The sequence below is a fragment of the Phragmites australis genome, chromosome 8, assembly GCF_958298935.1.
Source record: "Phragmites australis chromosome 8, lpPhrAust1.1, whole genome shotgun sequence".
Classification (NCBI taxonomy): Eukaryota; Viridiplantae; Streptophyta; class Magnoliopsida; order Poales; family Poaceae; genus Phragmites; species Phragmites australis.
This window is the reverse complement of record NC_084928.1, coordinates 35,717,660-35,729,055: the sequence shown is the minus strand read 5'-3', so window position 1 is coordinate 35,729,055 and position 11,396 is coordinate 35,717,660. Positions and strand designations below refer to the sequence as shown.

Genomic DNA, 11,396 nt, shown 5'->3' with positions numbered 1-11,396 from the left:
GACACAAACCACGCCCTCTTCAACTCGTTCACAGCAGTCACTGTGAGAAACAGGTGCATGACAGACTTTTGGAACAACAGCTGGTTGTCCGGCACCACGCCACGGAACATCGCACCTTCCCTGTATGCCGATCTTCGCCCTCGCCCACGCACGATGAGGGCAGCACTGGGCAACGATAATGGATCGATGACATACGGAGTGACATCACACCAGCCTTGCTGCCGAACTATGTTAGCTCTGGAGAGCTTTGAGGGGAGTCGTCTTGACCAAAGAGCCGGACTCCATCATTTGGCGGTGGGCGACCTCAGGTTGTTATTCTGCTAGATCAGCATATCTCTGTCAGTTCGATGGAAGCACCACAGTTGATTTTGCCCCGCTCATCTGGGAACCATGGGCGCCCCCACGAATAAATTTTTTCACCTGGCTCCTCATCCAGCGCCGCATCTACATGGCGGATCGTCTACTGCATCGAGGATGGCCGAATTCTTATTTCTCCCTCTGTGTATGCGCAACCTAGAGACCATTGACCACCTATTCCGCGAATGTCCTTAGACCACTCAAGTATGGTCCGCGGTTGCTGCCTGTCAAATCTACCAGCCCTTTCATCAACAGATCCACCCCTTTCCCTCTCCCGATGATGACGTTAGTGTGTTACAACCGTGCTACCAGTGGGACGTCGAAAGATAATGAGCCTAGTGCTTCTCACTGTCTGGAATTTGTATAAGGAGCGAAATCAGCTTATCTTTGAGGACAAGCACAACTCTCTCGAAGCTCTCTGCTCTCCCACTAAGGATGAGTTTATCATTTGGGTGCTTGTTGGTGCGAGATAGATAGTTTTTGTTTGTTGTACAGTCTGTATAGTATAGTAGAGTCTCTTTCTTTGTTTTCTTTGCTTTCCTTTTTCAGGATCCTTGTACCTTATTTTTCTTTCTCCTCCTGATGAATGAACGAGCAATTCTCCTACTTTTCGTAAAAAAAAAAAAGAGACGCGTTGTGCTCCAGGTCGAGCTTTGGTGACCTCACGTCGCGCTGCCCCGGTGAGATAGTATGCTACCCTTGTCAATCTTTCCTTCCACTTTCCGTCCTCCTATTTCCTTCATTGCAGTGAATTCCTCCTCTTCTTGAGGTTGATTTTTTTTTTTAACAAATGTTAAAGTTCTTGAATTGGAAGTTTTTTGAATCTATTGGATGGGTTCCGTGAGTCAATTGAAAGTTTATCCGAATTAATTTAAAGCTTTGAATCGAAAGATTTTTCATTAGAAGTTTTCGGATCAACTTTGAAAGCTCCCGAATTATATGGTTTTCAAATTAATTTGGAAGCTCCCATCAAAAGCTTCTCAAATTTGAATCAACTGAATCGAGCTCCGAACAGTGAGACGGGCCTCTATTGGGAAGCAAGCAGTACATGTGAGTAGCAGGCAAAAATTGGAAGCCAACACGTGGATATATCAGCTAGTTCTCTACCTAGAGACAATAGCGGACGCATGATGAATTACTAGAAAGCTCATGTCCTTCCTCCTCGAACCCTTCTCTTCCTCTTCACCTCTCCTATCTCTCTATAGAGCATGAGCGGGTAGGGGGTCCGTTGAATTCGCCGCTACCTAGAGAGTAATATCAAACTAGACGGATTGGCACGCCTACGTCACGTCCGTTTTTTTCGTAGAACATGATAAAAGAAGACTAAAAAAATTATGTCCACCAATTTAGGTATCTCAATATTTATTTATGAATTTATTAATATTTAACACATTCATTTAATTATGAAGAAAACTATATTATTTTTATGCATGCACATAATTTTAATATGTAGATGACTGTAATACAAACCTAACAAAATTTGTTTCATATTTTTTTGAGTTTTAGATATTTTTTCTGTGCATTTTAAATTACTTCAACTGATTTATCAATATAACTATTATACCTTTTGCTATTTTTTAAATTTCAAAAAAATTATATTATACATGTAAATATACGGATAGGATCACATGAACGGTAGCTACAGTGCTTTGGATGTAGAATCACTCTAATTTTTGGATATTGATTTTTTTAGAGGAAAAAGAGGGTTCTTTATTCCATACTGATGTTCATGGGTACATGCACAAAATTTGGAGGATTAAGCAACCATACATGCCGGCCTAAGTCTAGGGAAACAACAGCTTTAGCAATCCTATGCGCCTCCATATTCGAACCCCTTCCTTCATGATAAAATTCTACCTCATTAAAACATCTACTTTTCTGCCTGATATCGTCAAGCACCATAGCGTAACTGCAAGTGCAGTTTTCTTGTAAATTATTAACTACATCAAGGCAATCAGATGCAACTGTTGTCCTTTGAATCTGCAGATCTGCTGCTAAAGACAGGACCTCACTACATGCCACAGCTTCTAAAGCACTAGGCTCTGTCAAACCATCAAAGACTTGTACACTTGTTCCCTGGAAAACTCCTTCTCCATCACGACAAATTGCAGCTACGCCACCCCTGTCACCTCTCTTTGAAATGCCTGCATCCACATTTATTTTCATAAAACCTTGCCTTGGAGGAATCCATCTGGGAGAGCATTGTTTAGGCTGCATATGCAGAGGCTTGTTTGTATCCCCACCTACAAGATCAAGTTCACTCAAAAAATTAGTGATAAAATTAAATGTAGATAACGGGTTCTGAAACTCTTCATCGTGTATTTCCCTTCTCCTTGCTACCCATATGGTCCAGCATGAGACCACCAGGTTGATGAAGTCCTTTTGAGACAGAGATTCATGCATGAGGAAAAGCCACTGCTTTGGATCCTCCATTTGACAAGTACTCATATGATCAGTTAAATCCTCATTAACCAGAGCCCATACACAATGTGCCATAGTACAATCCAACAAAGCATGTCTCCAAGAGTCTACCGCCGCATTACATATCTTACACTCGGTAGTTGAAGCCATTTTTCTGTTGTAGAGGACTGTTCCTATAGGTAATGAGTTTCTTGCCAGGCGCCAAGCAAACACTCGGAGTTTGGAGGGAATTTTCAATTTCCACAATGACACCCATTGCTTCTGTATATACTGCTCGTTTGATGGACCTGCTTTAGCATCTAACCATTCCTCTCGCCTATGTTTGGTGTGCATCAACATTTTGTAAGCTAATTTCACAGAAAAACGACCACTCTTTTCATAATGCCATGCCCACCGATCCTCTTGCGCAGACGTGCATAAAGGAATCTTCTTAACTTCATTGGCATCAAACTCATAAAAATGTTCATTAAGCACTTCTGTATTCCATAATCTTACAGACTGAACAATAAGTTCACTCACCTTTTGCGGCGGGTTCATAGATTTCGAGCACACCGGTCGCAGTAGCTCATTTCTTGGTATCCAATTTTGCTCCAAAATGTAAGTGTTTTCACCTGAGCCAATACGCCTAATGAGGCCTTGCTTCAGAACATCCCGTCCCTCCAACAATGCTCGCCAAATTTGTGATGGATTGTTACCAATATTAGCTTGTAATAGTCTGCACTTGGAAAATAAATTGCCTTCAAGATCCGAGCTGAAAATGTTTTCGGATTGACAACAATTCGCCGCACTTGCTTGGCTAGCAATGCCAAGTTGAAAAGCTCGAAATCACGAAAACCAATACCACCCATATATTTGGGTCTTGTCATGAGATCCCATGCTACCCAGCACGTCTTCCTTTTGCCATTCTTACTACCCACCAGAACTTCCGCAACAAGGAGTTCAAATGGTCACAAAGGCCTCGCGGTAACTTGAAACAAGACATTGAAAAGGTGGAAATAGCTTGAGCCACTGCTTTTATTAGCACCTCCTTACCACCAGCTGAAAGAGACTGTTCCATCCATCCCTAAACTCTCTTCCATACCCTATCTTTTAAATATTTGAAGGATCCTTCTTTTGATTTCCCCACATCTGAAGGAAGTCCCAAATACTTCTCTTTCAAGGATTCATTAGGCACATGAAGTAATAACTTTATTTTATCCCTTTGGTCTTCTGAGCAGCCTTTACTAAAGAAAATCGAAGATTTAGCATAATTAATTCGTTAACCTAATGCTTCACAGTAGGCATTCCAAACTTTGTTAACATTCAGAGCTATTGATTAGTGATCTCCATGTATTTCAAACAAGGACGGACCGGCCCATGGATGCCGAGGTCGGCCCAACCGCCAAACGTCCTGTCACCTATGTACCAGCCCACCCATGCCGACCTGTCGTGACTCGTGAGCACTCTCGTCGCCCTCCGCACCGGCCGGGCCACGCTCCCATGCGCCTCCACCTCCTCCCGCCGCCGCGCCGCGCCGCCGCACCGCTCCTCACGCCGACCGTCCCCTACCTCGCACGCCTCCTCCTATCCCACGCGTCGTCCACTCCGCCGCTTCTCCTCTCACTCCTCCCGTCCTGTCCCGCCCTCCTCACGCCGCTCCTCTCCCATCTCCTCCTCTCGCACTCGCCGCCCTTCCCTGCTCTCTCCCTGTACCGCCGCCTCCTCACTCTGCCCCACTTCCCCGTCCCGGAGAGCTCTCTCCCCGTCCTCCTCCGCCTCCTCGCCCGTTCCCGCCGCTACGCCCACCTCTCGTTCCCGCTGCTCGAGTCCCTCCCGTCCACACACCCGCACCTCCTCTCCGCGCCCGCGCTCGCCGTCCTCCTCTCCACCGCGCTCTCCGCGTCCGGCCCCGGCGCGTCCTTCGACGCCGCCGTCACCTGCTTCGACTCCGCCGCCCGCGTCTGGGCGCGCGCGGGCCGTGCTTTCGGCGCCCCCGAGCTCAACGCGCTGCTCCGCGCCTTCTGCGCCCGCGGCCGCGTCGCCGAGGCGCGCGCGCTCTTCCACCGCTATTGCGACGCGTACCCGCCCGACACCCGCACGTTCAACACGCTACTGCTCGGGTTCAAGGAGGCCGGTCATGCCCAGGCGCTGGACCTCTTCTACCATGATGCCGTGCTGCGCGGTTTCGTGCCGGACGCCGTGTCGTACTGCGTGAGGATGGACTCCTACTGCAAGAAAGGGAGGTTCTTGGATGCCCTAGAGCTGCTCGACGAAATGCGCAGTAGGGAGAACTGCAAGCCGACACTGCAGGTGCTCACCACACTGATATACGGAGCTGGGATTGTGAGGGACGCGGTTCGTGCGCGTCACCTGTTTGATGAAATGGAGAAGTGGGGAGTGACTCCGGACCGTGGGGCTCACAATGCGCTCATGGGTGCGTATGTGAGGGCTAGGGATTTGCAGTCTGCGATGGCAGTGATGGGCGAGATGGAGCGGAAGGGGATTGGTCTGGATGATGTGAGCTACAACACAATATTTTGTGGGTTTCAGAGAGTTGGTGATTTAGAGGGGATCTGGGGGGTGTACAGAAAGATGGTTGGCTCAGGGTTCATGCCAAGGACCAGAACGACAATGTTGCTCATGAAAGTATTCTGCGAGAATGGGCGAGCTGATCTTGGGCTGGAGCTGTGGGATTATCTGATGGGAAAAGGATGTGTACCTCACCGTCACGCATTGGATATTCTGGTTACTGGTTTATGCTGCAAAGGTGTGGTTTTTGAAGCATACAGGTGTTTTAGGGAGATGATCGAGATGGGGATGGCACCTACAGAGAGAGCATTTAGGGTTTTGGAAGGGTTTTTAAGACGGACGCGGGAATTTGGGAAGGTTGAGGAGGTTAGCCAAATGATGAAGGCAATCCAATTGGAGGGGCATCACATTGAAGAAGAGGCTGTGTGAGCACTGTTGTGGTTGCTATTCCTGAGGAAATCATTTTAAAATGTTACCGCTATTGTTTGATGGCCTGTGATGTCAAGTGTGAAATGTTGCAATGAGTCAATGACCAAGCTTTCTACATCTGTGGAAAACAGGGAATAAGTGGATAGCCTGAAGCTGTCAGTTTGAGTTACCAGTCTAACAGATATGGAGAACCTTCCAATTGTTAAGAGCTTCAGACCCAGCGAAGGGCTTCTTGCGATAGTAGATTCAGCTGTAGATGCTGATGTTTCAGTATTGTGGAAAAAGCTCGGCCTTTGCCAAGAAAAGGCACTTGAAATATGAAACTGATGCTTTGTTATGATCCAGTGCAAAATGTAATGATTATACATTGAATTAACACCTGTTGGAAGGTTTTTTAGTTATGTTTCAGACATAGGGTTGTGAGTTCTGTTTTGTCGGAGTCACAGAAATTCTATTCTGTAGAGTCAAAGAATTCTTGTACATAACAATTGTATTAATCATGTAGTGATTCAGAACTAAAAGACTGAATAAGGAAAAGTAACTAGAAAGCCGATTTTTGTGGTCCCTTGATTGAAGCGTAAAATAACTCATGAACCTACAGAGCGAGCATTTAGGGTTTTGAAAGGGTTTCTAAGACGGATGCAGGAATTCGGGAAGCTGAGGAGATTAGCCAAACGATGAAGGCAATCCAATTGGAGGGGCATCAGCAGAAGAAGAGCCTGTGAACACTCCTGTGGTTGCTTTTCCGACGAAATCGTTTCATAATGTTACTGCGATCCTTTCATGGCCTGATAGCCTGTGATGTCAAGGTGAAATGTTGCAATGGCCAAACTTTCTACAGCTGTGGGAAGCAGCGAATAAATGGATAGCCTAAAGCTGACTATTTGAGGGGAACAGGTATGGAGAACCTCTGTTGAAGTTCGAGACCCAGCTAAGGATTTCTTGCGGTTGCTGGTTGAACTGATTTGAAACTGACACATCGATATGATCCCGTGTAAACTAAACAGCCTGAAGTTTTGTTTAATTTTCAGCGTAAATTTTTCACACTTAGGACTATGAGCTTTGTTTCATAGAAGACACATAAGTTTTTTTGAAGTCTGAGAATTCTTGTACATGACAATTGTATTAACCAGCTCTGTACTCCAGTGTAATGACTAATGACTCAGAAATATAAGACTGAACATCGAAAAGTCACCAGAAAGCCGATTTTTGTGTTCTCTTGATTGATGCATAAAAAAACTCATGTTTCTACTCTGTGAGCTGAACAGCCAAGATTGAAGGTATCTTTTCCCTCAGTTTTTGTGTCACAGCTACACGTACTGTCATTACACCAGCTGCAGGTCCAGTGATTCGAATTTTGACGACATACTCATCGATCTTAACAAGCTCGAGGCTTCCACCTCCGGTGCCCGATAGGTATGGTCTGATCTCATCCAGTACCTACAACATCAAACAATCCTCAGAATCATCTGCTGCAGAGCACAGTTTTCTTGAACTATCCAAACTGGAACAAGAATTTTGCAGGCTGATGAAATGGCTACAGTCAATAGCATGCGCACTGAACAATGGCCAGTAAGCATCTGACTGACCTTGTCGACGTTGTCGGTGTTGAGCTCGAGCCCTGTCTCGGCATCAACGATCTGTTCGACTTCAAGGATCTCGGGGATCTTGTCGCGGAGGCGCGTCTCGATGCCCATCTTGAGCGTCATGGTGGAGCTGGGGCAGGAGCCGCAGGCCCCCTGCAGCTTGAGCACGACGACGAGGCCGTCGATCTCGTGCAGCGCCACGTTGCCGCCGTCGGCCATCAAGCTCGGCCGCACCTCGTCCAGCACCATCTCCACGTTCTCCTCCGTCAGGGGAAGCACACGCACCGCCCATCCTGGTTAGACACAGCACACGGTAACCAAACAAAAAAGCAAAGACGCTTCATTTGTTCGATCTTGCAGCTCTACCAAGTGACAATAAACTGTCGCATGCTGTGACTCTGGTTCTGCAGAAAATGTGTCGGAGGATGAAGCTGCGACGAACCTGTTCGTTTGTCACGGTGGTTTGGCGTCTGCGGCGACGTGTGGCTGAAGCTGAGCCTGCCATGGGTGATGAGGGAGCTAGGAGAATTCTGTGGACAGGTCAGTGGAGCGAAGTGGAAGAACGGGTGAGAGGAGGTGGGGGGAGACGGGGAGTGGTGTACCTTGCAGAGGGTGGCCGCGAGGGGGGAGTTGGTGGCCGCGGCCGCCGCTTGCCGGAGACTAGGCGAGCAGAGCCTCATCTGAATCCCCGCTGATTTTTTTCGTTCGTCACGAGGCAAGTCTGACGGCAAGTTTAGATGAGGGGCGTTCGTTGTTCAGCGCCAGGCAGGCTCAGCCGTTGCTGATTCGTTTCCTGGATGTGGTTCGCCGGAGCTGAGGGCCCGAGGTTTCGTTTTGTTGGGCTGAGATTCGACCGTCTTGAGCATGTGGATCCACGGTCCAGAGACCAGGGCCCATTTTGTAGTTTCAAAACGGGCCTTCAAAAGGGATCAAGTTCTATCAGACTACCAGCCCCATACTCAACGAAAGCAACTAGGGAAAATCTTTGACGCAAATAAATAAATAGGTGCAACATACAAATAGCAAATATTATTCAGTCGATCCTTATTTAAATACTATGGTTCATCCCCTATTCTATCAGTGAAAGAGTTAATTTGTAAAAAACCTCCCGTACACTTACAAAATATTGTAAAATAATCTATTCACTAGTGAGATTATAGGATCAACTGTAATCTTCAAATGAGATCGGATGGATAACATTTACTATTTACATGTTTACAACAAAGATTTTCCCACCTGAATCAAAATGACTTCTTTTATTTTAGGAAAAGAGAGAGAGGTGAGAAGTTGATCCGCATAATCAACTATGTTGACGTTTACGATGTAAAAAAAAAAAACTATGCTGACATTTCCACGGTATAATAAGCGATATAATCAACTAGTATTACCTGTAGCCAGAAATCTAGCTCCAAAACGTCAGTTTGATGTTGGGCATACAAAAATACAGTCGGTATGGGCATATGACACAATCTGCAGCTGGTACGTAGAAGAAAATAGTGCTTTTTCTTGCGATCACCAACACGACAGCACCATATATGGAAGTACGCTGGAAAGGTTTTTCTTTCTTTTTTTTCTTTTTTTTGCAAACATGGGTACAACCTAGGTTAATGCGAGTCCACTTCAACTCAGAGTCTGTCCAAATCATAGATGTGCTTACAGATATTTTCCAACTGATATTGGCCACAGAAAAACAACCAAAGGGAAGCGTCCCCCAACAAAAGGAATCGCTTATCTTACCACTACCCTTCACAACTTGTAATCCACTTGAAAAAAAAGATAAAGACTTCAACCGAGAAAGTGCAGGAAAACTGCACCCACACAAATCTGATGTATATCGGTAAGCAAATAGATCTGACTGGAACTTGCAACGCTAACACCAGAGTATCTCATGGCTGGTTCTAGAGGCCAACAGCTGATGGGTGTATATACATCCAAAATTGTTCGGAGGTGATTGGTTGATTGCACGAATGGATTTCGATTCAGTGAATACGTATAGTTTTAGAGAAGTGTATTTAGTTATTCGTATGTATTATTCTAGTCTAATCTAACGGATACAAATATACATTCATAGTCTAGCGGATACAAATATTCGCAATCTGACTCGATTTACTTCTTTCTGTAGTCTGGTTGGGTGGATGCAGACTATTGCATCTACTCATGTAAATAGTCTCACTTGTTAGTATTATAAAATCATCTTTATACGGGTATCAATCTGAATCTCGATTTTTACATCTGCTCATGCAATATTATATTCAATCAACCAAACAAAAACTCAGTTCAGCTAGTTTAAACAGATACAACAAACTAAATATTTTTCTCTTTAATACTCTTACATCCGCTCAGTCTACTCCCTCTCAATCTACATATACGACCTATACCGCAACAAAATATGCGAGCAACGTGGTGTGGTCCATGTGAGCCAGCCAGTTCGATGTTTGTGGTGCTGGCCAAGTGCAGATATGTACATGGCTGCATCACCTGCGCGGATCACGACACCGATGAAAAGGATTAACGGCAGGTAGCCTGTCCGCCTTTGGAGGGGAGTGATACTGTGACAGATAGTTGCTTACATTATTTGGCTGATGCTGCCGCTGGCTGTGGCTGGTCCTCCTGATTTGGGATCCACACGTTTGATTCCCTCCCTGCAGCAATAGCAACAGTTACTTATTTCTCATTTGCACATGGTCATCTCCATGGGTGTCTGGATATTTTAAAAATACGCAAGATAGCTACATATATCTTTGCCACGTGCAACTGATTTCGATCAATAATCAAAAAGGAAATAAAAACTTCATATGATTTAAGCTTTCACGAGAAAGATGTCTGCTCTATCCAATATGTAGCATATGAGTGCAGCAACGACCAACTGATCGCTGTCAACTTATCCGCATATATGAGCCGATGCTTCTGGTTTGCTTTTGAGTGGCACGTGGATGACCATTACGTTGCAAAGATCCTTTCCAAGTTATATATTTAGTTCTCTGATATCGCACATCCATAGCGTATGGAGAAACACATCAACAGACTTTAGATTCTCTAACTCAGCGAGCAGGTAAATTTAGGGATCAATATGAGAAAGACCGAAGCACCAATGATGTTACACTCGCCAGTTGCACACAACTTCCACGATGAGGGATGGCTAGGCTACTCTCACCAAGGTGGTATGGTACACTGGTATTGGGTGCAACTCGACCTAAACACAAGTTGCTGTTTTTTCCCAATTAAAAAGAAAACAAAAAAAGTAAACGTCAGGGTGTAAAGATGCTATCCAAGTGCTTATCCTTATCAGGAAACTGTGACAGTGATTTCAAAATCCCTTCTTTTGCGGAGAAGCTTGGAAACCCCAGAAATGAATGCATATTGGAGTTGCAATAGCTAGCAAGCAGCATATATAGGCCTATCATTGGTCCCGGCAACAAATCTTAAGTTGTGACAAAGGAATCTTCGAAAGCCAAGTGATGGGCAGTGTAATCTTATCCTACGTTGTACTCCTACTGATCTATGTGTGTACCATAAAAGAAAATCGCAAGCAATCTTGCAGCTAGCTCTAGATAATGTTCATTCATGTAGTGGGACTGAAATCAAGGCAGCCAAAGATCAAGGACTACCATGAACTAAAAAAACCTAATTAAACATGTAGAATATCATGCACATCAGGAGTTTCATATGTACTGACTAGTGATTACTGCATCGACATGGATCAACAGCCTAGTGTGTAGCAAGTCAACTGAGCAACTCAAATGTGATTTAGATCAGTAAGAGATGATAGTTTAGTACCTGTGTCGGTGGGATGAATGAATTAACAAGAGCCTGGTTTGAGATCCAGCCGTCCAAGAATACTGGGAAGGCAGGGACGGAACATGCTGAGGCAGCAGTGCAGCAACAACCTGTCCAAATTAAGAAAAGAAACAATAAGTTAGGGTCTCGCAACTCATATGGAAGTTTAAATGGCAGTTTACTTTTCTGAAGCTGTGGGCACATCCCAGAGTTAGGATTGTAACGAGAAAGGACAGACAAGAATAACTCATGGCTGTGGCCCCCTGGTATCTTTAGATCTCTACTGCAAACTACAAACATGTGAATATATGTATGGTC

At 45.2% G+C, this 11,396-nt stretch overlaps 3 protein-coding genes across 4 annotated transcripts; 1 reads left to right on the top strand and 2 right to left on the bottom strand.

The window, feature by feature from the left end:
* Positions 1 to 4,257: 4,257 nt before the first annotated feature.
* LOC133927793 (pentatricopeptide repeat-containing protein At3g61360) lies at positions 4,258 to 5,715 on the top strand. Its single transcript, XM_062374184.1, has one exon. It carries the CDS (start codon positions 4,258 to 4,260, stop codon positions 5,713 to 5,715), a length of 1,458 nt encoding a protein of 485 aa, XP_062230168.1.
* A 1,191-nt stretch (positions 5,716 to 6,906) lies between these two features.
* Positions 6,907 to 8,064, bottom strand: LOC133927297 (nifU-like protein 3, chloroplastic). The gene is made up of 4 exons (XM_062373693.1): positions 7,904 to 8,064; positions 7,744 to 7,831; positions 7,305 to 7,594; positions 6,907 to 7,155 (listed from the first exon to the last, which is right to left on the bottom strand). Exons 1-4 carry the CDS (start codon positions 7,979 to 7,981, stop codon positions 6,964 to 6,966), a joined length of 648 nt encoding a protein of 215 aa, XP_062229677.1. The 5' UTR covers positions 7,982 to 8,064; the 3' UTR covers positions 6,907 to 6,963.
* A 1,521-nt stretch (positions 8,065 to 9,585) lies between these two features.
* On the bottom strand, positions 9,586 to 11,378 carry LOC133927295 (uncharacterized). Of its 2 annotated transcripts, XM_062373692.1 has the most exons (4): positions 11,261 to 11,361; positions 11,079 to 11,188; positions 9,872 to 9,943; positions 9,587 to 9,779 (listed from the first exon to the last, which is right to left on the bottom strand). In XM_062373692.1, exons 1-4 carry the CDS (start codon positions 11,327 to 11,329, stop codon positions 9,776 to 9,778), a joined length of 255 nt encoding a protein of 84 aa, XP_062229676.1. In that variant the 5' UTR covers positions 11,330 to 11,361; the 3' UTR covers positions 9,587 to 9,775. The 2 variants fall into 2 exon arrangements, with proteins under 2 accessions (XP_062229675.1, XP_062229676.1); XM_062373691.1 differs by having other exon boundaries at positions 9,586 to 9,943; positions 11,261 to 11,378.
* Between the last annotated feature and the right edge of the window lie 18 nt (positions 11,379 to 11,396).

Bases quoted from the DNA above. Each gene is read 5' to 3' on its own strand.
- LOC133927793 (XM_062374184.1), top strand. From the start codon at position 4,258: ATGCGCCTCCACCTCCTCCCGCCGCCGCGCCGCGCCGCCGCACCGCTC.
- LOC133927297 (XM_062373693.1), bottom strand. From the start codon at position 7,981: ATGAGGCTCTGCTCGCCTAGTCTCCGGCAAGCGGCGGCCGCGGCCACC. The intron at 7,595-7,743 runs GTTCGTCGCAGC...GTGTCTAACCAG, and splicing joins CCACCGTGACAAACGAACAG to GATGGGCGGTGCGTGTGCTT. The intron at 7,156-7,304 runs GTCAGTCAGATG...TTGATGTTGTAG, and splicing joins ACACCGACAACGTCGACAAG to GTACTGGATGAGATCAGACC.
- LOC133927295 (XM_062373691.1), bottom strand. From the start codon at position 11,378: ATGTTTGTAGTTTGCAGTAGAGATCTAAAGATACCAGGGGGCCACAGC. The intron at 11,189-11,260 runs GTAAACTGCCAT...TAATTTGGACAG, and splicing joins GTGCCCACAGCTTCAGAAAA to GTTGTTGCTGCACTGCTGCC. The intron at 9,944-11,078 runs GTACTAAACTAT...CTATTGCTGCAG, and splicing joins CATTCATCCCACCGACACAG to GGAGGGAATCAAACGTGTGG.